The 26,602-nt window shown below is 41.5% G+C and overlaps 1 protein-coding gene across 2 annotated transcripts in view; it reads right to left on the bottom strand.

Moving 5' to 3' along the window:
- Window positions 1-525: 525 nt before the first annotated feature.
- Window positions 526-26,602, bottom strand: part of suco (SUN domain containing ossification factor) — an 82,287-nt gene continuing 56,210 nt past the window's right edge. For both annotated transcript variants that reach the window (XM_033028069.1, XM_033028070.1), the window contains 10 exons: window positions 24,412-24,477; window positions 18,954-19,034; window positions 18,308-18,398; window positions 13,722-14,978; window positions 12,047-12,134; window positions 10,566-10,670; window positions 8,969-9,123; window positions 6,702-6,793; window positions 3,237-3,295; window positions 526-2,176 (listed from right to left, as the gene is read on the bottom strand). In XM_033028069.1, coding sequence (XP_032883960.1) covers window positions 1,739-2,176; window positions 3,237-3,295; window positions 6,702-6,793; window positions 8,969-9,123; window positions 10,566-10,670; window positions 12,047-12,134; window positions 13,722-14,978; window positions 18,308-18,398; window positions 18,954-19,034; window positions 24,412-24,477 — 2,432 coding nt within the window. In that variant the 3' untranslated portion in view covers window positions 526-1,738. The remainder of the gene's footprint in view (window positions 2,177-3,236; window positions 3,296-6,701; window positions 6,794-8,968; window positions 9,124-10,565; window positions 10,671-12,046; window positions 12,135-13,721; window positions 14,979-18,307; window positions 18,399-18,953; window positions 19,035-24,411; window positions 24,478-26,602) is intronic.

Here is a 26,602-nt window from a genome sequence, read left to right as displayed (position 1 = left end):
TTCTCTAGTTTAATTTAGAGATACAGCGGGGAAACAAGCCCTTTGGCCCACCAAGGCCAAGATGACCACCGAACACTAGTTCTATGTTATCGCACTCTCTCATCCACTCCCTCTACACTCGGGGCAATTTACAGAAGCCAATAACCTACAGACCTGAAGATAGACACTAAAAGCCGGAGTAAGTCAGCGGGTCAGACTGTGCCTTTGGAGAAAAGGAATGTGACATCTCAGATCGAGACCCTTCTTCAGACTTGACCCGAAAAGTCACCTATTCCTTTTCTCCAGAGTTGCTGCCTGACCCGCTGAGTTACTCCAGCTTTTTGCGTCTATCTTCGGTTTAAACCAGCATCTGCAGTTCCTTCCTACAAACCTACACATCTTTGGGATGTGGGAGGAAACCAGAGCACCCGGAGAAAACCCACGCAGTCACATAGATAATGTGCAAACTCCATATAGCAACCCCCCCACCAAGCCACTGTGTGCCCATATAATTTAAAAAACGAATCTATTAAACATGTGAACTGATTAAAGACAGTAAAGTGTTCCATTTTATTTAGAAATTCACAGTTTCCTAATGGCACTACAGCTCTGCAGTCACATTATCCTTGTGTTCCACAGTGTTGTGCATAGCACACAATACACGTTTAAAAACATATAAATAATAGGTTGCTCAAGTTTGGACCCTTTCACAGAGGCCCACATCACAACTGTCCTCAAGTCCTGTGACTGGCTACTGTGCAGATCAGCAGGGAAGTGTACCACAAGTCAAACTCTATGCTGAGGGGGCAAATGGGTGGGAGAAAACAAACAAAACATGAAATTCACCATTAAATTACTTGACAAACTATGACGAACTTCAACATAGCAAAAAGCATTGGAATTTTAAAAAGTGAAAGTGCACATTGATCTATAAGTTAACAATTTGACATTAGGTGTTCTGTCATTAAGGAATTCTCTCCTTCACTCACACATATATACATTCTAAAACAAAACCCCCTCATTTTCAACGTGAACTTTCAAACACATGCCTCGGAAATAAAAACACTGTATTGTGATGTGAAAGTACCAATTGAGAGGCATATAAAATCTGCACTCTAGCCAATTTAGAAATTGCAACTAATGCACAACAGGGCTGCCAGATTTATAGTTGAATTGCAATATTAAAAGAGAATTTCAAAAGGACTCTCTCCCCTCCCATATCTTTCTTATTCAATTTCTTTGGAGCATGGACCTGACTGTGCACAGATCTTTACAGAACTCTAGTGTTACAGTATCAAACCCACATACGATCGAAAGGAAAAGAGATGAACACAAGGTAAATTGGAGACAGAACCACTCCATTTTCAGCTACATTATAAATATACAAAAGGCACAAATATGGAAAAAGGTGCAAGTTGGAGGAATACAGCTAAATGCAGAAATTGTGCATTCATTCCATCTGTACCCAATGAAACAGATTCTTAATCCAACTAATTGCACCGCATATCCTCCTGGGAGATTCCTCTTGCACGACTTGTATACCTTCTTCAAAATTCACGTGGAGATGGCTTGTAGAATGTTGCTCCCCATGGAAGTCAAGTATAAAGCTCCTCCTGCTTCAAACAGACCCTGAAGGCAGACTCGCACACCAGCAGATTATTATTTTGAAGTTTTCGGTATTGCAAGGCCAAAAGTGCCTTGTAAACCATAAACACGAAAAAACAGAGGCGGCCCCCCATTCAAAGTCCATAAATCACAATCACACGTGGCCCGAAACTGTGGTGACACCAAATGCCCCAACTGTGATATCCTTGTTTCCTTTTATTATGTCCTGCAAACTTGGCATTGATCCTGATTTAGTCTGTATCAAGTTACTGATGAACTTCCCTTGATCGGTCACCTTTGATTTTTTCTTTTTCAAAGATCGCTTTTCAGTTTTAGGCTTCTGCGTTTGTCCGTTGCAGAGGTTTGTGCATGCTGCGATGCCACAAAAATAGGACTCCTCCGACTGTGACGAGGTCTCTGAGCCCCCTTCAGACGGGGGACCTTTGAGCGAAGAACTGTAGACAGTGTTCGAAAAATCACTTGGCTCTGAAGGAGCTTTGCAAGATTTTACTCCTCCATTAACCATTGGGATTACAGACTCTGTTGGTTTCACGGTTTCAACCTTCTCAATCTTTATTCGGCATCGCTTTTTCTATTAAAATGTAAAAAATAAATGCTGTTAGCTATTGCAAGCTTCAAAGAGAAACATTATTACATATTTTATCATTAGATAATCAGATTAATTATTGTTCCGCTAGAATTATGACATGATCGAGAGGGAACCAAAGACTAAAGGAAATTCCGTACAGCTCCAACAGATTTGACCAAGCCTGAATAATAATGGTAGGCACAAAATGCTGGAGGGTCTCGGCCCGAAACATCACCCATTCCTTCCCTCCAGAGATGCTGCCTGTCCCGCTGTTTTTTGTGTGCCTTCCTTCGATTTAATCCAGCAACTGCAGTTCTTTCCTACACTACTGAATAATACTGGTCTGGCCTCACTGCCAGGAATCACTGCCTGTGGCCCCTACTCACATGGACTCACCTGTGTGGAAGGTAGCAATGATCTGCCATGGACCAGCCACACTGAGGCAGCATATCAATGCCTTTACTTCCTTAGGAAACTGAGGAACTTGGGCGTTTCTCAAAATGACTCTTACAAACGTCTACAGATTGACGGCAGAAAGCAGCCTATCGGATGTATTACAGCGTGGTTTGGGAACAGCTCTATCGAAGACTGCGAGAGTTGTGGATCTAGCCCAGCCCACTGCACAGGCCAGACTCCCCACCAACGACTCCATCTGCACTTCACGCTGCCTCAGGAAAGCTGCCAACTAAGTAGAGTTTTTTTTCCCACCCAGGTCATTCCCTCTTCATCCCACTCCCATCGGGCAGAAGATACAAGCACACATCACCAGATTCAGGATCAGCTTCTTCCCTTCGGTTGTCAGACCACTGACAGTCCTTCCATAGGCTAGGATGCAGCTCCAATCTTCCAACCTACCTCATTGCTGACAATTGACATTTTATCTGCACCTGTAATTCTCAAATAGTGCTAACTATATCCTGTGCTCTGGTATTTCACTGTGAACTTGTGGATGGCTTAATTGCATTCATATATAACATGGTCCAACATAATTGGATAACACACTGTACCTCAGTACCCGTGACAATAATACACGAATAGTAAACTTTTGTTAAAAGAACTGTACCTTCTTATTGTCTTGTAAAAATGTTAGTGGTTCTACAATGTACAAGTCATCTGGTCCCACTTGAAAAAACAAAGCATCATAAATATTAGCAGTGAAATAGATAAAACAAGGCTTTATATTTTACAGCATACTTTACAGTGGCAAACTTGGAACCGAATAAAAGCTTATGCAATTAAATTCATGACTTGCATATTAAAAATCAGCAAATTAACAAATCTCTCTCCTTTTTCCACGCAAGATATGGAATGAGCTGCCAGAGGAACAGGTACAATAACAACATTCATGATTTAGACAGGTACATGAATAGGACAAGTTTCGAGGGATATGGGCCAAACGCAGGCAAATGGGACTGGCTGAGACAGAGCATTATTGACGGAACAACAATGGCAGGTATTTCTGGGAATAATACAGAAGGTGCAGGATCAGTTCATTCCAAAGAGTAAGAAAGATTCCAAGGGGAGTAAGACAAGGGACGTCAGGGACAGTATAAAAATAAAGGAGAAGTATAACATGGCAAAGATGAGCGGGAAGCCAGAGGATTGGGCAACTTTTAAAGAACAGAACATCTCAACAAGCAATATGGGGAGAAAAGATGAGGTATGAAGGTAAGCTAGCCAAGAATAAAGGAGGATAGTAAAAGCTTCTTTAGGTATGTGAAGAGGAATACATTAGTTAAGCCCAAAGTTGCACACTTGAAGACTGAGAAAGGTGAATTTATTATGGGGAACAAGGAAATGGCAGACGAGTTGAACAGGTCTTTGGATCCGTCTTCACTAAGGAGGACACAAACAATCTTCCTGATGTACTAATGGCCAGAGGATCTGGGGTGATGGAGGAACCGAAGGAAATTCACATTAGACAGGAAATGGTGTCAAGTAGACTGATGGGACTGAAGGCAGATAAATCCCCAGGGCCTGATGGTCTACATCCCAGGGTACTTAAGAAAGTGGCTCTAGAAATTGTGGACGCATTGGTGATTGGAGGGTAGCTAATGTTATCCCACTTTTTAAGAAAGGCGGGAGAGAGAAAACAAGGAATTATAGACCAGTTAGCCTGACATTGGCAGTGGGGAAGTTGCTAGAGTCAATTATAAAAGATGAAATCGCGGCACATTTGGATAGCAGTAGCAGGATCGTTCCGAGTCAGCATGGATTTATGAAGGGGAAATCGTGCTTGACTAATCTTCTGGGATTTTTTGAGGATGTAACTAGGAAAATGGACAAGGGAGAGTCAGTGGATGTAGTGTCCCTGGACTTTCAGAAAGCATTTGATAAGGTTCCACATAGGAGATTAGAGGGCAAAATTAGAGCACATGGTATTGGGGGTAGGGTGCCGACATTGATAGAAAATTGGTTGGCAGACAGGAAACAAAGAGTAAGGATTAACGAGTCCCTTTCAGAATCGCAGGCAGTGACTAGTGGGGTCACGCAAGGCTCGGTGCAGGGACCGCAGCTATTTCCAATATACATCAATGATTTAGATGAAGGGATTCAAGGTAACATTAGCAAATTTGCAGATGACACAAAGCTGTGTGGCAGTGTGAACTGTGAGGAGGATGCTATGAGGTTGCAGGGTGACTTGGACAGGTTGGGTGAGTGGGCAGATGCATGGCAGATGAAGTTTAATGTGGATAAATGGGAGGTTATCCACTTTGGCGGCAAGAATAGGGAGGCAGATTATTATCCAAATGGAGTCAAATTGGGAAAAGGGGAAGTACAGCGGGATCTGGGGGGTGCTTGTTCATCAGTCACTGAGAGTAAGCATGAAGGTACAGCAGGTAGTGAAGAAAGCAAATGGCATGTTGTCCTTCATAACAAGAGGAGTTGAGTATAGGAGCAAAGTGGTCCTACTGCAGTTGTACAGGGCCCTAGTAAGACAACACCTGGAGTATGGTGTGCAATCTTGGTATCCCAATTTGAGGAAGGACATTCTTGCTATTGAGGGAGTGCAGCGTAGATTCACCAGGTTAATTCCCGGGATGGCAGGTCTGTCATATGTTGATAGAATGGAGCGGCTGGGCTTGTATACTCGAATTTATAAGGACGAGAGGAAAACTTATTGAAACGTAAGATTAAGGGTTTGGACACGCTAGAGGCAGGAAACGTGTTCCGATGTTGGGGGAGTCCAGTGGAATAAGTGGTAAGCCAATTAGAACGGAGATGAGGAAAAAAATGTTCACACAGAGTTGTGAGTCTGTAGAATTCTCTGCCTCAGAGGGCAGTGGAGGGCTGGTTCTCTGGATGCTTTCAAGAGCGAGCTAGACAGAGCTCTTAAAGATAGCAGTGACAATGGATATGGGGAGAAGGCCGGAACGTGGTACTGATTGTGGCTGATCAGCCATGATCACATTGAATAGCGGTGCTGATGCGAGGGGCCGAATGGCCTACTCCTGCACCTATTGTCTATAGCATCTTCGGCAGCATGGACGAGTTGGGTTGAAGTCCAGTTTTCATGCTGCATGGCACAATGATACAAGCCCACATTCTTAGGAAAGGTTAATAATATTAGAAAGCCATTTAGTTGAAAGTTAAGTATGCAAGCAAAGAATGTCACCGTGCCTAGTCACATGTGGCAATAAAGTATTCATATTCCTCCATTATTGACAACTATTAAGCCAAATTGGGTGACATTTTCCTTCCCCATAGGAAGTAAAATAGCAGCTGTTTTCCCGACACTATATATTTAAAAATATACAGTATACACAACTATTCCCCACCAATGGAGAGATATTAATTCACATTTTCTATTTTTCAAGTCCAGGCCTCTTGCTTCCTAGTGCAGTAACATAATCAACACTACTCTGACACATTCGATGTTTTCCAAATCATGAAGCCCTCTTGAATATTCAATAACTCCTAAATATATGGGTGCGTGTGCGCGCGTGCACCTGCGTACATATGCGTGTGTACATGTGTATGTGTGTACATGTGTATGTGTGTGTATGTGTGTGTAGATATGTGTATGTGTGTACATGTGTACATATGTGTGCGCACGTGTGTGTGTTCTCTAAACTAGTGGTTATTCAGCTGAATGCAACTTATATTAGGTATTTAAAAAAATTGTCTTGAAATCTATAAGAAAGCACATCTCACTTATGGCTAAGAAGGTTATTGATACTAAAATCCTTTCACATGCCTTGCGGTTAAATCTCTGGTGTGACTAATTCAACAGTACAATTAAGATGATTCTGCTTGCACTGAGTTGCCTTGCAATGCACTGCCTTCCGATGAGTTAGCGTCACTGACTGACTTATTGCTCTGGACCCTGAACCTTTCCTCTGGAGATGATACACTCTTCTCTCGTTGATTATCAAGTGCTAACAAATAACGGGGGAAGAAAAACACCAAAATAAGCCACAAGGTAGAAATCTGTGATGCTTAAACATGCTACATATACTGTTCAAATGTTCAAATTCAGCAAAAGCTTTCATAAACTAGTTAAAATAGTAGCTGCCAAGATACCTACCTTCAGTTGTGGGCAGATGAAAAGATTTGGAACGAACAAGAGGAAATGATGTTCTTCTGAGGAGATTCATATCATCATAGGAAGAAAAACACCTTTATAGAACAAAATAATTTGTTACAAGAGATGTCATTTATGTTTATTAAATTTCAACATTAACTTTCAACTACAAACTGAAAAAACTTGGTTTGAATTTTACTTTCAAGTCACCAGGTGACGAGCAAGACAAAGAAAGGCAGAGAGTAACTTTTTCTACATAGGTCAATGTGTGTTGTTTTGTAAGGTAAATTGAAAATAAGTACAGTGCATTACTAATGATACAAAACATTCCAGCAATAGATATAAAAATTATTTCTCCTTTTTTTAAATTAAAAAAATCAAAATATTAAGGCCAACAAAAGACCTTGTCGTGATGCTGAATAAATAATCAGTGTATAATATAGGTTCATAAGTTCACGTCACTGGGGCATAATTAGGCCATTCGGCCCATTGAGTCTATTTCTCCATTCATTCATGGCCAATCTATCTTTCCCTCTCAATCCCATTCTCCTGTCTTCTCCCCGGAACCATTGACATCCTTACTAACGCAGAACCGGTCAATCTCCACTTTAAGAATATCCAATGACTTGGCCTCCACTGCAGTCTGTGGCAATGAATTCCACAGATTCACCACCCACTGGCTAAAGATATTCCTCCTCATCTCCATTCTAAAGGTACGTCCTTCTATTCTGAGGTTCATAGTTTCAGAGCATAAACCATGCCATGACATGGGAAGTAAAGGACCGAACTAGAACCAACGTACTGAAGATAGACACAAAATGCTGGAGTAACTCTGCAGGACAGGCAGCATCTCTGGATAGAAGGAATGGGTGACTTTCAGTCTGAAGGAGGGTCTCGACACAAAACGTCATCCATTCCTTCTATCCAGAGATGCTGCCTGTCGCGCTGAGCTAGTCCAGCATTTTGTGTCTATCTTCGGTGAAAACCAGCATCTGCAGTCCCTTCCTAGACAAGAACAAAGTACTTCAAGTGGCATAGCTAATAATTCTCAGCTGGGAGTGGCTTGCGGCTCAGGAAAAAAAGCAGATAGAGTTCAATAAATTATTCTATTTATCCCCCTCAACACATATACACAAATCATCCTCCTGGACTGTCTACGAATGCAAGCCAAAATACAAGCAAGGTTGGCCATTGTTAAATCATTTTTCCAACAAAAAAAAAACACCTTCAGGATTCTTAAAAGTCGCAGCTTTAAGACTTGGGTGGGAATTTTAAAAGTCTAAAACACATTATAGATTGTAACTAATGTGAATGCAAGAATATCAAGGGTGATGGGGAGAAGGCAGGAGAATGGGGTTGAGAAGGAAAGATAGATCAGCCATGATTGAATGGTGGAGTAGACTTGGTTGTCGGAATGGCCTATGACTTATGATCTTATATTGATATATCACAAATATGGAATCCATGAACATGCTAGTTCCAGATTATTTTTGAAATACGAATCAGTTTAAAAAAAAAAAAAATCAAAATCAGCTTTTGTCACTAGCTTCATCCACTGAAATAAAGACTGCAGTGACTGTCACCGAACACCTTCGCTCAGTCCACCTGGGCCTACCCGATCTCCCAGTTGCCAAGCAGTTTAATTCCACTTCCCATTCCCACACTGACCTTCCTGTCCTAGAGGTCCTCCGTTGTCAGAGTGAGGCTAAACACAAATTGGAGGAACATGCTTCAAAGTCGTCTTGTTGAGTCTCATTGTCTGTAACTCGTTTTCACCGAGCACACAGCTAACCGAGCACCCGTTTCCTTTACCATCGTTTTTTTTTTGCATTTGTTCTACATCTCTATCTCTCCACAACATGGTCTATATCTCTCTTTTCCCTATCCCCCGACTCTCAATCTGAAGGGTCTCGACCCGAAACGTCACCTATTCCTTTTCTCCAGAGATGCTGTCTGACCCGCTGAGTTACTCCAGCTTTTTGTGTCTATCTTTGTTTTAAATCAGCATCTGCAGTTCCTTCCAGGAGAGTGCTGTTTAGAGGATTTTTCCCCCTCAAGTAAAACTTCCAGGCAACAACTCCAATAACAGCGGAGTCAGGGGTTATAAGGAGAAGGCAGGGGGGATGGGGTCAAGAAGGAACGGTAGATCAGCCATGACTGAATGGCAGAGTAGACTTGAAGGGCGGACTGGCCTAATTCTGTTTCTATCACTTGCGAACTTATGGATGTTATTTATGTGATTAAATAGTACAAAGTAAAATGCCCCTTACCTTTTGGGGCTGGGGTAGTGAATGCTTTTAGGAACGGTGGGCGAGTGAACATCCCGGTATGTTGCATTGTTCCAGCATCTCTGTGCACACAGCAGCGCAGCCAGAATCACACAGAGAGCCAAAGAGATTACCAGGTAACTCTGGCGGTCAGAAACCTATGAGGAAAAGCAATGAACTAATCTGAGACAACATCCAAGAGGAATATGTCGATATATACACACACACACACACACAGGGTCTCTTGCCCAGAGAAGGGCAAATCGAGAATCAGAGGGCATAGGTTTAAGGCGAGGGGGAAAAGATTTCATAGGAATCTATTATAGTTGCCAGTGGTGCAAACTCCCGCGTACAGAAAGCCGCAACTGTTTTCTTTTATGAATCAGGCACCTCACAGCGCTGGTGTATTCCTTGTTATCGAAGTTCAAAGCGATGGAAAGTTAACAATGCTCCATCGCCTACACCAGCTAGTCTCTGATTTACATTAACGTTTTCAACTGTGTATAAAATCGTACCAGGAATAGATTGGGTAGATGCACATAATCTCTTGCCCAGAGTAGGGGAAAATCGAGAATCAGAGGGCATAGGTTTAAGGTGAGGGGGGAAAAGACTTTATAGGAATCTGAGGGGTAACCTTTTCCACACAAAGGGTGGTGGGTGTATGGAATGAGCTGCTAGAGGAGGTAGTTAAGGCAGGACCTATCGTAACTTTTAAGAAGCGATTAGACAGGTACATGGATAGGACAGGTTTAGAAGGATATGGGCCAAACGCAGGCAAGTGGGGCTAGTGTAGATGGGACATGTTGGTCGGTGTGGGAAAGTTGGGCCAAAGGGCCCGTTTCCACACTGTATGTGCGGCTAGGATGATGTTTTACGTTAGCTCTTTGCAAAACTCAACACTGCCACCTATTTACAGTTGAAGGAAAAACATGCAAAACTGTTCAGTAATGACCTGTGCTGTATCGAGGGGTTGAGCAGGCTAAGACTTTATTCCTTGAGGTACAGGGGGCTTAGGCGTGATCTTACAGAGAAGTATAGAATCATGAGGGGGTATGTTGAATGCACTGCATCGTTATACAGGGACGGGGAATGAAGCATCAGAAGACAAAGGTTTAAGGCAAGAGAGGGAAGATTTAACTGGAACCAGAAGGGGAAGTTTTTCACTTGGGTACATGGAACGAGCTGCCAGAGGAGGTAGTTGAGGCAGGTACTACAACAGCATTTAAAAGATACTTAGATAGATACATGGATAGGCAAGGTTTTGAGGGATATGGGCCAAACGCAGCCAAGTGGGACTGGCATAGATGGGGCATCATAGTCGGCAGGCAAGTTGTGCCGAAGGGCCTGTGCTGTATGAATATAACCTTTCTATCAATAATAAGCAGTAGTTTCTAATAAAGGAAGCGGGATTTGTTCTTCAATACAGGTTAAAAATCAAGGGGAACATCCAGTGAAGTGTCTATGGCAGCATTTATGTATAACAAATGCCACTCAACTGGATTTTATCCTCAATTCACAATTACACAATGCATTTTTAGCAATCACAGTCACGGCTAAGTAAACGATTGGATGGTCATCACATGATTTTGCAACCAGTTACCTCATGGTCCAGTCTTTCCACCATTTGTGTTAGATTTCCCACCAGCTCAGTGAGATTTGCAAGCTGCCCCTGGAGTAAACCAATTGTTTCAGTTTGTCGCTGGTCCTGCAAGCACAAAAAAAGATGATGAATCAACAAATAAATAATTGCTCTCCAAATAAATGAACCTCAAATTGCGGGACTTTTCTGAATTCAGTTGTCTCATTTTAAAGTTAAAGTTGAAAACTTGCAATGTACAATTTACAAAAATTGCAAATGTACTCATTTGTCTTAAATACCAGTTTAACAGTTCAACGTTTCGCCCAAGTATAATGGGGGGAGGGGGGGGGGGGAGGGGAAGGGGAAAAACCCATCCTCTTTCTATGCAACCCACAACTATTAAAGTGCAAACAATTTCTAAATGCTGAAAACTAAATTTTGTGTGTGAAATGTCATTTGATGGGTCTGAGTACAAACCGCATGCAGTAGAGGTGACGTCAGTCATGTTAATGTTGAATAATATCTGCAAGTCACATTTGATCAATAGCCATTTGCAAGAAATCACTAAACTTATTAAAAACATTTATGGACATGTTCTCAAAGTGTTAAAACTCCTTAGGTGAAAGCATTAAGTAGTGAACTACAAACATTTCAGTGATTAGCAACCTATAGTTGTAATGCATTATCGAAGCAAACAATCCCAACAGTTCTCATATTAAAAAAGGGCCCATCCCACTTAGGCTATTTTTCGGCGACTGTCAGTCATAGCAGATCGCACAAAAAACGGTGACTGGACCCCCCCCCCCCCCCCCATCGACATAAAATTTGAAATAAAACCATTACTTTAACAACAACAAAAAACAAAGTCAGCTCTGGCGACAACCTACGTTAACCTGGCGACAACTGCGACAGCACCTACGTCAGGAGAAGTCAAGCTACACTCATTGGTGTCAAACCCACTGTCACCGACTGTCTCCGAAAATGTTTCAACGTGTTGAAAATCCAGCGGCGACCAGAAAGACACTGCGACTCTTTGGGCGACTGAGGAGACAACTCACGACCACACAGGCGCCACCCTGACGACATGTCGCAACAGCCTAGTCGCCTAAAAGATTGCCCAAGTGGGATAGGCCCATAAAGGGTACATTGTTTTGGGATCTTCTTCCTCACAGGATATTTTATTTAATTTGTATTGTATCTTTCAGATTTTCTATGGTCATATAATGTTTTGACCCTTTGCAAAATGGTGGCAAATAGGAAAACGCAGAACTGAGACCTAGAATTACTCAGAGACAAGGAACTGCAGATGGAGGTTTACAAAAAAAAAGACAAAGTGCTGGAGTAACTCAGCAGGTCATGCAGCATATGTGGAGGGCATGGAAGGATGACGTCTCCAGACATTCCTCCAGCACTGTGTTTTGCTCAAGATTTCAGCATCTACAGTTCTTTGTGTCTACAACCTTCCGATTAACATGGTCTTTGAGAAATGCGGTGAAAAGTACCTTTTCCTCTGCTATCCTGGAAGTGTTCTGTAGTTTAATTATGGTCTTGTTAAACGCTTTCTGCATTTCCTCCATTTGTTTGCGATACCTAGAAACCAACATATTTCTCAATACAAAGACAATTCTACAGTTCAAATGAATAGCATCTGCAAAACTTAAAAGTATATCAATCAGCATAACTGTGGAATTAATTAAGCTAGTACACTCGCACAACTAGTTACATAGATGACACATTTATATAACAGAAAGTAGCACATTTGATTGGCAACATTTACAGTTCATAAATTGTAGCCCACTGTCCAAACTTTTAGTCAATGGTTAGAGGTTCCTGTGACACCAGGACAGTTCAATAATTATCCCCCAAAACAGGGGATGAAACAATCTGATTCCGATAAATGCCAAGTTAAAGATCAATAATTTATTCACGCAACTGATGACATTCTTGGGTTCTGGAGGATGAGGAGCATATGGAAAGTGTAATAAAGTTGTGTCATGCTTCACCAATGGCCTCATCCAGTAAACAGCATCACAACAACTAGGAAGATCTCAGGTTGAAGATCGACACAAAAAGCTGGAGTAACTCAGCGGGTCAGACAGCATCTCTGGAGAAAAGGATTAGTGACATTTCGGGTTGAGATCATTCTTTAGTCATCTGAAGGTCTCGACCCGAAACGTCACCCAGTATTCCTTTTCTTCAGACCTGCTGAGTTACTCCAGTTTTTGGTGTCCATCTTCAGTTTAAATCAGCATCTGCAGTTCCTTCCTACACACATCTCAGGCTGATATAATCACTAGTCAAGTGAACCAACTCTGACCATCTGTATGGCAGTGTCCTATCATTGGATTCCAAGCAGGTCAGGGAAGGTGGAAGAAGGGGGTGGAAATGAGACTGCCTCTCTGTTCATGGCAATCACAGCTCTCAAACTGAGTGTGGCAGTGGGACTCCTTGTAGTCAGCTGACCTGATGCACTACCCCCCACTACAGAAATAATAGCCAGGCACAGAAGGCAGACTGGCACAAAACATAATGATGTAAACTTCACTCAACTTAACTATATGGGGGGGGGGGGGCATCTTTAGGGAAAGCAAGCTTCCAAATGACGGTATGCAATTTAAAGCCCTTTGAACCATCTTTAATTGGACTTCAATGTTATATCTTGCACTAAATGTTGTACCCTTTTTACCCTGGTCATTCCTCCTTCTCCCTGCTCCCGTCTGGCAGAAGATACAGAAGCTTGAAAGAGCGCACCACCAGACTCAGGAACAGCTACTTTCCCTCTATCAGGCTTCAGAACAGTCCTTCCATAAGCTAGGGTATTGTCCGATTCACCCATTGCGGGCATTGGACTTTGTCTATGAAACTGATGTGCTACAATGCTGAGAACTATATGCTGCACTCTGTATCTTCCCTTTTGCTTTACCTATGGTATAGGAGTTTGACGAGTGTACTTGTGTATAGTTTTATCTGATCTGTTTGGAAAGAATGAAAACAAAGCATTTCACTGTACCCTTGGTACATGTGACAACAATAAATCTAATCATAGCTACAATTTTGTTTTTTCCTCCCATTGCAATACACATTATTTGAAACAGAAATAATTTGATAAAACAAATTCAGATTCAGATATTCCTTTGCAAAGATGATACAAAGACCACCAAAGACAATTGTACACACCGTTGGCTCAGTTCTTCAAGATACCGACTACTCAGGGACATATTCATTTCTAACGCCTTAATACGGTTGTTGAGGCGCATAAACACAGATTCCTTTTGGTTGGATCCATGTACTTGATTCCCATTAGTGTATCCCAGGTCAGTTACATTGTGCGGCTCTGCATAGAAATCGGTAACTGATCGATTCAATCCATTCGAGGATGGGACAGACAGGAGGATTTCCTCTGCAGCCTGATATTCATCTTTCATCTCGGTTACGGAGGAGGCAGGTACATCTGAACCCGAAGGTAACAAAGGTTCTTCCACGTCCGCCACAGTCTCTTTTGCTCCAGTAGTTTCATTCTGAATTTCAGTCACCGGATATTCATCCACACTACCAGTTGCTTGCAAGGGTTCTGTAGGAATTATTGACACCGGAATAACACCTCCATTTTCATTTATGGACCCATTGACTGAAATACTCAAGTCTGGGCCATTAGCAGCTTCGGTTTCTAACACAAGTGAAGTTTCCTCAGACTCTTCAGCTGCTTGCTTTTGTACGGTCTCCAGTTTAGTTTCTGTACTTTGATCCAGAATGAGTACAGTGAGCTCTGGGTGCAACTGGGCCTGGTCGGCCATTTTGTCAGCGGCATCATCAGAACTCTGAAGAACGGCAGTACATTGCACATCATACTTGGTATCAAATGTGCTGACTTCAGGAGAATGGGAAGCGAGGGGAGGATGACTGGGCTCCAACTCCACAGAGTCCGTCAGATTAACCAAGTTCTCGGATGAATGAGTGCTGGGCTGACTTTCACTGGAAACTTTAGACACTTTTTCAGTCGGCACACTTTCCGTCGGTTCATCCTCTTTCGTCTCGTTAGTTACATTTACAAGAAGGGTTTCCTGCTGCCCAGTTGGAACCGGGTCAATGTTGGGAACCAGTTCAACTTTTTGCTCATCAGTGTGTGTTACGCTGCATTGCCGCTGCAGGGCGGCATTAATGGAACACCATTTAGAAACATACTCCGCAAAGCTTGCAATGCAAGAAATCCGAGGCAGCTCGCTGCAGTATATCAGAGTTTCTGCTTCATACCAACTGGCTCCAATATCATAGTCATCTTCAGGTTTTAGAAGAATGACAGTAGACATTCGGTTCACTAATTCCTCATCATCCTCATGTACCAGCTGCACGATTAACATTTCCGTTTGACTACTCGAGTCCGAAGGCTCTGGCTCTGGCTCTTCCTCAATAACAGAAGTAACCACCAAATCCACCCTAAAAAGAAGCAGAGAGAGTTTCATCAGTCATAGGAGCAAGATTAGGCCATTCGGCCCATTGACTTTTCCGCCATTCAATCGTGGCTGATTTACATAGAAACATAGAAAATAGGTGCAGGAGTAGGCCATTCGGCCCGTCGAGCCTGCACCGCCATTCAATATGATCATGGCTGATCATCCAACTCAGTATCCTGTACCTGCCTTCTCTCCATACCCCTGATCCCTTTAACCACAAGGGCCCCATCTAACTCCCTCTTAAATATAGCCAATGAACTGGCCTCAACTACCTTCTGTGGCAGAGAATTCCAGAGATTCACCACTGTGTAAAAAATGATTTTCTCATTTCGGTCCTAAAAGATTCCCCCTTATCCTTAAACTGTGACCCCTTGTTCTGGACTTCCCCAACATCGGGAATAATCTTCCTGCATCTAGCCTGTCCAACCCCTTAAGAATTTTGTAAGTTTCTATAAGATCCCCCCTCAATCTTCTAAATTTCTAAATCTTCTAAATTTATCTTTCCTTTTCAACCCCATTCTCCTGACTTCTCCCCATAATCCTTGATACCCTTTACCAATCAAGTATCCGTCAATCTCTGCTATAAAAACACCCAATGACATGGCTCCACAATGACTTGGCTTCTGTGGCAACTAATTCCACAGATTCACCACCATCTGTCTAAAGAAATTCCTCCCAATCTCCTTTCTCAAGGTAGGTCCTTTTATTCTGTGGCTGTGCCTTCCAGTTCAAGACTCTCCCACCAGTGGAAACATGCTCTCCACATCCGCTCTATCCAGGCCTTTCGCTATTCAGCAAGTTTCAATGATGTTTCTCCCCTCATCCTTATAAACCCCAGCGAGTACAGGCCCAGTGCCGTCAAACACTCATCATATGTTAACCGAGTCACCTCCGGGATCAGTTTGGAATAATTTATTAGCAGTCACTAGGCATGGGCCTTATCTTCAGCACGTTTCAATTGAGTATCTGGCCTTATCAAGTATTAGAGTTACTGTTCCGAGTAAACTCCCTCACCCATTTACAAAAGAATGGCTTATCCCCGAATATCAGTCGGATGTTACATCAGAGTAACAATTTGGCATCACAGAGTAACTCACTAACTCAGTCTTCGCATATAATATGCAATCCTCGAGGTCACCAAAGCTCGGCTTTTGCATCAGGGAGGGAAAATAACGCGTGCCTTGTCATGATGTTCTACTGCTAAAATGGAACTATTCTAAACAGAAATGTTGCCGATTTAGATCAATACAAGGAATACTCAATGTGCCACAGGTGACTGTCTCATCTTTTTGAAAGTCATGCATATTTGGAAGTTCACTCAAGTAGATTTAGATTTCACCATAGTCAAGATGCGTTTGAATTCGCATGCGTCCTCTGTAAGAATGTGTCAAAATTTGTTTTAGGACGGTGTACAACATTTAGTTCTATTAAAGAGAATGAATTACTAAGGGTTGCGAATTCTTCCATCACGGGAAGCAATAAATTGGCAAAAGAACGTGTCAACTAATGTAAAGGGAACACAGCAAGTGAAAATTATAACCTAGAATGTAGACTGAAAAAAAGATTGAAACAGCAAAAAAATTAAGTATTAACAGATCGAGTATTGGATGCTTGATCATGACAAACATCGTTAATGCCAGGCACATATTTGAAGGAAGAGTTTGTTATGGAGCAAAGGTGAGGTAATATAACTAATTAGATAGCGCTTTCAAAGAGGTCTACATGCTGAATATTCTCCATCCTATAACTGTATTATCCTATAGCTTTGTAACAATTCTGACACGTTTATGTTCACGGCGATGTTGATATTGCTGCCAATTTCAATTTGCATTATCCTTCGCCTTGAAGAATGTGCAACCATACAGAAAAATTGCAAGCACATAACAAGATGATTAAGACAACATGGATAAGATAAAACCACATTTACAACCACTAGTGGGGGGGGGTGGGTATACGTAACAAAGTGCCAGAGTTGATGCAGTTAATGGCATTTAAAAGACAAGTACATACCTGAATAATAAAGGTTTTATGGAATATGGGCCAAAGGCGGCCAGTGGGACTAGCCTAGATGAGTCCTCTTGGTCGGAATGGATGTTGGGCTACAAGGACCTGATTCTGTGCCGAATGACTATGACTCATTTCCCCCCACCTCATACTGCCTTCAATCTTTCTACCGATTTCTTTAATCTTTGTCTCCTGTTTGTTGGCCTATATAGGTGAAAGAAACACTAATTCCATTTTTTTTTTTAAATCCTCATCATCCATTTTATCTCAACTCATCTGACTTCAGCTATTATTCAAACTCCAACACTGAGCTTCTCCATTCCAGAGCATATGTGGTTGTTGAGGCCTCAGGAAGCCTCTTGCAGTTCTAGTCCATTCCACAGGTCGGAATGATCTGCAATGACTTATCAGAACTGCTTCTGTGCTGCACAACCATGACTACCCCAAACCAGTGATTTTGTTTATGTGTTCATTTCTACTTCATAATCACCACACCCCAAAGCAAGCAATCTTTCACAACTGCTTCTTATTTGCCTTCCAAATCTTCATGTGAATGATAACCAGTCTGCCTTACATCCTGTAATTTAAACAGGGGGGGGGGGGGGAAGAGAACACACACAAACGCTGAAATTACAATGAGTGAACATGGTAAATTTTGATGGAATGCCACTCCCTTTAAATCTTAAGTGCTATAATTGATAAAGTGCTTAGACTTGCAATTAAACCAAAGAGGAGCATAGGCTGGCACGGGAGGGGGACACAGGCAAGTTTTGCAATAAATGCCTGACACAGAGAGAAAGCATGGATTATAGAGTGGAGGTGTGAAAGGGGGAAAAATCACAGACTGATATTTTCAATAGTTGAGCATGGTATAATTGATGGATAGGTGTGGGGATTTGCAGAATGAAAGTACTTCATTCAATTGTTTGGCCAATATCCCAGCCTTGTTCTGTGCATGCAAGACCACGTTGTCCTCGGATATATCCAACACTGGACCACATTGCCCTGGCAGTGGCTAAGTCCCTTCAATGCTCCAAAAGAAACACAGCATAAGGCATGCCTTTATCTAGTAGCTTGCTGGCATTGAAATCAGAAATATTCATTACTACATTCAACCACAGAATAAAAATTATTCTCAGTAATGCAACATGAAAAAAATAATTTAATGTTTCAGATTAGAGTTCCATTTGCAATCTTAAAAATTAAAGCTTCAAAGTCCAAGCTTACTTGAAACTCAGTCAAATCGCACAGACGGATGCAGCAGTGACTAAGTATTCTACACAGTAACAAACAAGGTTATATACTTACTCGGGCATTAAAGAGGTTGGGCTAGGACTTAGCTCAGGAACAGAACTGTTCGATTTTGTAGTTTCATTCTCGGGTGTCATACTTCCATTAACTGCAAAATAATTCCAAAATAAAAGCAGAGGAAATAGTGCAGAATAACCTAGGCAATACACTTGGAATCACTAGCAAGGCCATTAGATACTTAAAAACACATTTTTAAAAAATTGTTAAGGGGTGCATTTCTCAGACAAAACAAAGATCTGAAAAGCACCAAATAATTGTAAGTTAGAGAGCTCTTGAATTCACTGCCTACATTTCTTATGGAGGCAGGAATCCTCGATATAATTAACAGGCAGCAAGATGAACATTAAAACACTGTAGAAGACCGAGGTCGGGGGGGGGGGGGGGGGGGGGGGGGGGGGGGGGGGAGGGGGAGAGGAGAGCGGAAAATAGGATCAGTTGTACTTCAACCCACATTGACTATTCAGCCAAACAACCACCTTGTGTCATCAATTTATGTAATGCCATGACTAAAATCAATCTTTCCACCCTCTGTGTAATGCAAAGAATGCCAATATTGACATAGTCACAATAGAATTCGGAACAAAAATATTTCAGAAAATGCATGCCATTGTAAAGGGCCTTTAAATCCACATTAAAACCTTACCTTCTGTTCGAGACATTTCCTCTTCTCCCTTCTTGGCACCAAGCATATTGGCCGCTATGTTGACCATGTTCAAAATAGCATCTGTAAAGAAACAACAGTATTTGCAAAGAGACTTTTATGAAGGCTTCGCCAGACAAGCTGTTAATGTTTGAATCCAGAAAATTTGCAGAGAAGATTTAAAAACAAGTTTAAAAAAAAAGTCCCAATGAATCAAAAAGTTTTATTTCAAATTGATATTTTAGTGTTCCCTCCCCTCCCCAACTGAAAGCAATAAACCTCAAGTATGTCGATAATTAATACGTTCAATATCAAAATTTGAGACAGACATTTTCAAACTTTTGGAATGATTTTTGAAGCAACATCCTGGTATGGTGGATACACATCATAATGACTTTGTTGGCTGCAAATTATTTTGGGACATTCGAAAGTATCACGCAAGGCTGTAAGTAAATGCATCAAGCAACAAAACATGAAATTTCATGTTTCTTGTCCAATGTCAAGTATTTCCCAATCCACTTGAAACCAAACCAGATAATTTTAATATGCCCCAAAGCAGTTTTGGACGAGTAGTATAAAGCAAACTAAAATGTGATTATTTTCAGTCAAATTTTTTTTTCCCCCTCACATGAAATTTATACTAATCAATGTAAACAAGTAAAGGCTCAAACTCAAACACCAATAGTTTGTACTAAGATGCTTTTGAGCCTTCTTCTATGATACAAATACTAAATTCTTATTGCTCTTTCAGATATTAAAAAAATGAACTCAGACAAGAAGTTATTTAAAAAAACAGAAACAGCATAAATTATACTTAAAGTCAGGAAAGTTCGGAAACAAAATTAAGATGTTTAGAATCACAGAAAAATTACAATGTAGGACAAAAACCTTGTGTATATGTCAGCTGCGAAAGAGCAAACCAGCCCTAGTGCCCTCCATAATGTTTGGGACAAAGACCCATCATTTATTTATTTGCCTCTGTACTACACAGAAACAGTGCACAAAATCTTAAAGGTGCTCCTATTTTGCTGGAACACACACACACCTCACCTTTTGAGAACTTCCAGAAAAACATTCCTACTAGTAAATAGCCGCATGAACTTCATATGGTGCATGCATTTAAAAAATGACTTTCCTTGAAATTAAGAAAGCGTCGGGTTTAGAACTTTGTGTAGAATCCAAACAAGAAAACATTCCCCATCAAAAGTAAATTCAGTAGTCAAAAACAAGCTGTGTTTTTTGTGAACTTGGCAAATCCTATACAATCCAATCCTACCGAGTGGGTTCCAACTCAAAAAATCATTAATTTCAGAGCCAGAATTCTGTGAATACATTAAATATGACCACATTACCTCAGGACACATATGAGAAAAATGTTCCCTGCTCACTATACTTTTTTTATATTTGCAATTTTATGGCCTTTGGCATGTTCAGTGTACCACAGGGCACTCCAACTGAAACTGGGTCAGGCCTCATTATCAGCATGGTTGCTACAATAACTTGAGTGAGCATTTAACTAAAACTATGAAAATGTGATTGTAGATAACAAAAATCAAGAGAACTTGTTCAGCAACCTATTCTATATAGACTGCAGTTCAAAGGAATAAAGGAAGATAAAACAAACATCTGTAGCCCACATTACACATGTTAATAGCCATGTGTGCTATGTTATTAGGCAGCAGAAAACCATGTTTTATGAGAACCCAACAGAGAAAAAGCTATAACAACACTGAGCATGCCAGAACCAGAATCAGATGAACAACAAATCAACATCTAATCCAGTAAAAGCCATTACACAGAACTACGTGCATACTAAATAGTGCAAGTACCATGCTACAGAACAAGAATGCAATAGAAAATAATGTAAGTAGGCCATCTGCGCTTTTGAAAACACTCCACTATTCAGCTAGATCACAACTTATCTGGGAAAGCATTAGTTATAGTATAGAATACAGATACAAGAAGCTGGAGCAACTCAGCGGGACAGGCAGCATCTCTGGAGAGAAGGAATGGTGACATTTCCGGTCGACACCCTTCTTCTGAAGGGTCTGCTGAAGGACCAGAAACGTCACCTATTCCTTCTCTCCAGAGATGCTGCCTGTTCTGCTGAGTTACTCCACCTTTGTGTTTATCTTCGGTTTAAACCAGCATCTGCAGATCCTTCCTACACATTTCATTTGCAATTCCTTCCAACACATTAGTTATGCTATGTTTTGTCAGAAACATAAAAATGTTAAACAATCCCATTTTCTTTCACATTTCTACCTTTGCTCTTCCCCGGATCGCACATACTTGTCAGCTCTTGGCTCCATAGCAGTTGTGTTGTTATCTTGCTCACACTTACAATGCAGCATGCACACACATGTGCGATCACAGGGCAGCATTACAGAAAGAGCACGAGATTGTCGTTTTATCTTTTCAAACCAACCCCTTTCCAATCCCTTCCTTTCAGTTCTTTTTAAAAACATGTAATGAGAACCAGAAAACAAATTTTCAGAAGCTGTAACAACTTCAGCCAATTGCACTGCCCTTAGCCAAAGGTCCTAACAAACCCAACAAGAAAGAGCTTAAAAACTGGATATTTTCATCAAGTCCGTCACTTAGCAAGTTTGGTACAAATTTGAATTGATTTGTACGCAAACAGGTACAGATACGAGTAATCAAATTAGTACAGAGCTATACGGTGAGATCAGGAATTTAGTAACCAAGTAAAAATTAAAGTGGGGCTTCATCTTTTATTTCAAATACATTGATTACTTTCCTCTTAAAAATTCATACATGCTATAAAATATGTAACATCTCAATTTTTAAAGATTGAATTTGGCATTCCATGCGCGTTAGTTGAATGTGAAGTGGTATTACGTTGTTGCGGTAAGATCAGAAACATTGCAGTGATGTTCGTTGGATGTGAATAGCTCCAAACATTCAATTTCTAAAAAATGCAATAGGTATGGGTTTCATGCCCGCACAAGTTCAAGGGCAGCACATTGGCTGCCTTTACAGTTGCTGCCTTACAACGCCAGAGATCCGGGTTCGATTCTGTCAATGGGTGCTGTCTGAATGTCTTTTGCACTTCCTCCCAGAGACTGCGTGAGTTTTCTGTGGGTGCTCCGATTTCCTCCCGCACTCCAAAGGTCTGTAGGTTAATTGGCCTCTGTTCATTGTCCCTAGTGTGTAGGATAGTGCTGGTGCACGGAGTAATCCAGGCACGTGCCGTCAGGGTAGGCACTGCCTACCCTGACTAAAATTATAAAATGGTAATAATTAAATATAAATAGTAAAGGCATGGGAGAATTATGCCTATCTAAGAGATCGATCTCTTAGGTAGGCATAATTCTCCGTGCCTTTCATCCGCAATACATGTAACCCTTGACGTCCACGTGCCGTCAGCGGTGCTCCAAGCCGTCAATTTCAAGTGGGGCTGAAGGCAGCTGAAATTCTGCCTTTGCAGCACTGAGCATGCGCTGCAGCCTACTGGTTTCTTGGCGGGGTTTTCAAATATGGATTGTCATTATTTTAAGTGTATCTTAGGAAACAAAGAGAGAAGAATGGTGTCCGTGTACCGACAATGTAGTAAGTACATTTTGTGTTTATGTTTTTAAATACCGTATGTCCCAGGGTGTGGGGGGTGGGAAGAGCTCCTTTCACAGCGTTTGGGGAGTCTGGCCCGGGGCCAGGTGGGGAGGTGGGAGAAGTAGCTCGGGTGGCTGTGAGCAGCCGCCGGGCCGGACAGCGGAACCGCCTTCAGCGCCTTCTGCCGGACCCCGCTCACCTCTGGCAGTTCTCCGTCTAAAAACCCCTCTCCTGCCGCTCGCTGGCCTCACTCATGTCCTTAAATTCCGACAGCGCGATTGAGGTTACTCGGCTGTGGGAATTTAAGGATTTGCGGAAGCGGCTGCCATGAGCGAAGTCAGGTGCGAGGTGTTCAGACGGAGGGCACTGCCAGAGGTGAGCGGGCCGGCAGAAGGCGCTGAAGTGGTGGCCTGTTCTGCTCTCGGGTCCCGGCGGCCGCTCGCAGCTACCTGAGCTGCTTCTATCCCTGGTTACAATGCGGTGGCTCCACGCCGGGAGCGCCGTGGCAGCGGTGAGTGAGTGAGTTACTGGCATTAACCCGACCCCCTCCTTCTCAACACTCCTGCCCTCCCCGCAACTTCACTCCTGGCACAGACTCTCCACACGCTGTGAAAGGAACTCTCCCCCCAATTGGTCCCTTGAATAAGTGTTGTCATTCAATTAGATGACAACCGATTCAACTTTTCCCTGTGCTCCCGTTTTTCCCACCATCTCACCACCTGCCATCACCCTTCACCCCCCACCCATTCAGTAATTCAGAATAAAGGAGATTTGGAAGCCTTGGACAAATTGAATTGTTACTGTTTCTATTTTTATTTTTTATTTTTACGGAGAGAACAATCTGCGCATTTTAATTTTTTTTATAAAAAGCCGACTGAGTGCCTACCCCGAGTAATTACTCGCGGCACGTGCCTGGAGTAATCACTGATTGGCAAGGACTCGGTGGGCCAAAGGGCCCACTTACCGTTGTGTCTCTAAAATCAAAAAGTCTAATGACTGACGAGACAACTTGCTCACATTGATAACCCCAAGCTAAAAAAAAATGCTGTGTTCAGCATTGGTGACATATGACAGCTGTCATCTCTTTAGAGTGATCTCAAATTACTGAGATCTTAATCAAAATCTGCATATTAGGTTCTTGAGGTCCAATGTTACCGCTGTTAGAATTAAAACAGTTCCCAATTGCATATATTGGACAGTGATTCCTGCACAACACACTTTGAAACAATGGATCGTGTTCAAACATGTAGGAAACTCCATGAACTGTAGGTTCCCTGTAATTTAAAAACCATCCGGACTTGAATCATATCAAGAATCCTCAAGTTACTCCAGCACTTTGTCCCTTTTTTGTAAACCAGTATCTGTAGTTCCTCGTTTCTACATTTTGGGACAGACACCAAGTGTTTTGCTTTATCTCCAACGTCCAAACATTTGGTTAAGCAATTTGGATGGACTATTTCTTCTCCCTCCATTTCCATAAAAATGCAAATCTTTCGTTCATTTCGTTCAGACCGAAAGGTCTGAATGACAAATAAAGGATTCAATTCAATTCAATTCAAATAGTCAACTGAAAATCACTAAGTACGGGCTATCATAATTTGTTACAGATCAAGTGAACACTAGAACATGTTTTGCATCCACCATCAAACAACATGGGACACTCAAATTGCAATCATGATTTCAGTTAACAATTCAAAGGCTGGAAGGTTTAGCATAATAAACAGAATGAGGGATTGAAAATAGGCAGCTTGATTAAGCACAGATCAGGTTTGGGCAGGGCAAGAGAAATAGAGAGGCATTATAGTCAATGGCTATGATCTGTAGTCACAATTTTTGTAATCCATCCTTAGTTCAAAATGAGGAATTTTAAAAAGTATTAAAAACTCACTTGTGGCTGAGCCCAGTAGATTTTTTGATGATTTTTCTTCTCGGCTACCATAATCCAGCGGATAATCTGTTTAATAGCAATGACATACAGACATTTTCACAAAAGCTACATGCAAACATTAAACAGCAATGTGCGCACCAAATGCTGCTTGCAGAAAACAGCTGTCAAAACTGTTTCAAGATTGCCGATTTCCACACTGTGGAAACAATACACGTCCAAAGCCAGTCTGGTCCTTCTGGGAAAACAATGCTTACGGCGATTTTGGTTTATGAACCCAAACTCTATGCAGAATCTCCGGAAAGCAGTGCAATCACACACTGCCAAAAACCAAGCGCAAACAGGAAATAAAAGAAAGCTGCGTTTTGAAATATTAAATCAAGAACAGTCTACTTTTCAAGTAAGCCAAATTTTCTTTAAAGATCTTTTAGGTTGTACCAATCATTAATTATTGTTCTTTGAAAGACTCAATGTGCTGCCACCTACAATTTCCCAGGGAATTGCTTCTCATATAATTCGCACACCTTAGCCGATTACTGAGACTGAAGTACAAGGTTTAATTCATCCTCCAAATTTTTGGAACCTGCATTGACAAATAGGTTTGGATGTGGGGAGAGCGATGGGGAACACTCGATTCAGCCAGCTTATAGTAACCAACAGTTCTGGTATGAAACCAGTACACGTGTACACCATTTGAAAGACTGGTATGGAAGCCCGAAAATGTACATGGGAGCAAGTAGTAACTAAGCAAGTATGTTTCAGCACCAAGCTGAACACAAAATGGCGGTGGAGACATTGAAGTAAAAATAAAACCCAGACTGTTCATCATTCTTTTTCAGTGCCTCATGCAATTTCCATTTTTTACTTTAAGCCTTGATTCTTTAAATTTCCTTCCTATTCACAAAACACTCATTTTTAAATTATTTTCCTCCTCACCCCACAAATATTTTATGCCAGGATGCAAAAACTGTAAATTTGCAAATTAAATTGTGAAGCGGATCCCATTATAGCTTCAAATCGCCCAGCGAAAAGGTGAACCATCAAAATATTACAGAATATTCAATGAATACCTAGTTTAGAAAGTTGCAAAATGTAATGTTGTATTTAGCAAAATGTGTTGTGCTAAAAAGTAAAAAGCATCTATGATAATTGCAGTTTGTCAATCATCAAATACTATGTACAGCTATGTTGTTCGCATAACAAAACAAGACCATTATATAGAAAAACATTGCAAGACATCTCAAATAACTTGGAATGAGGTGTACAGAATGAGAGGTGGCTTGAACAGTAAGACCACCCACTTGTTTCTGTTCTGTGTTTAATGTATTCCACGTTCCTGTAATCCTTGCATTTGTATTCTAGTTAAAGATTTCCTACACTGCAGGAACAGCATTTTAATTCTATGAGAATGCCTTTGAACAGAATACGTCGCCTCTCGTTTTCCAGGTCATTGGTACAATTGCCGATGGCAGAGAGTGGAGGAAATGACAAACCATGGAAGATGCTGAAAATGCGGTCAACAAAAATTGGAAACACATTTCAAGTCAATAAAAAGATTAGAAATAAACAAGTTTAAAGATATAATGCGGAAGTGGAGAAGAAAGTACAAGAATACAATATAATAAGAATAGGAGTAGCCATCAAGCCTGCCCACCACTCAATGCTGTCATGGCTAATTTATGCTGACCTCAACTCCTTATATGCCAACTCCCCATGACCTTTAATTCTTTTATCTTTCAGTTATTTATCTGTCTCCACTTTAAACAGTAAATCGAATACAATAAAAGACCTTTGAAACACGATCTGGCCTCTACCTCTGCCTCGAGCTCAGAATTCTAGAGATTCCCTATCCTAAGAAATTTCTATGCACCTCAGCTTTATAGGCATTGCCCCTTATTTTGAATGCAGGTCCCCGCCTTATGACTCTCCCAGTTGTGAAATCTACCCTGTCAATCCCTGCTAGGATCTTTATTGTTTGAATATGGTCGCCTCTCATTTTTCTAAACACCAAGGAACAGACCCGAATTCTTTCATCTCTGTTCACCTGGAAAATGTGGAACATGGAGGACACTGGGGGAGAAAAGCAAGAACCCGAGGAGTGGGAAAACCAGGCAGAGGAAAGTTTAGAACAGCCAAGAGAGCATCCTAGACAGCTAGAGTAGAGATGTAGTCAATGGAAAAGACCCAGATATAG

Source organism: Amblyraja radiata, chromosome 10 (assembly GCF_010909765.2).
Source record: "Amblyraja radiata isolate CabotCenter1 chromosome 10, sAmbRad1.1.pri, whole genome shotgun sequence".
NCBI lineage: Eukaryota > Metazoa > Chordata > Chondrichthyes > Rajiformes > Rajidae > Amblyraja > Amblyraja radiata.
Note: the sequence above shows the minus strand (reverse complement) of the source record. Positions and strands in the feature narration are given on the sequence as shown.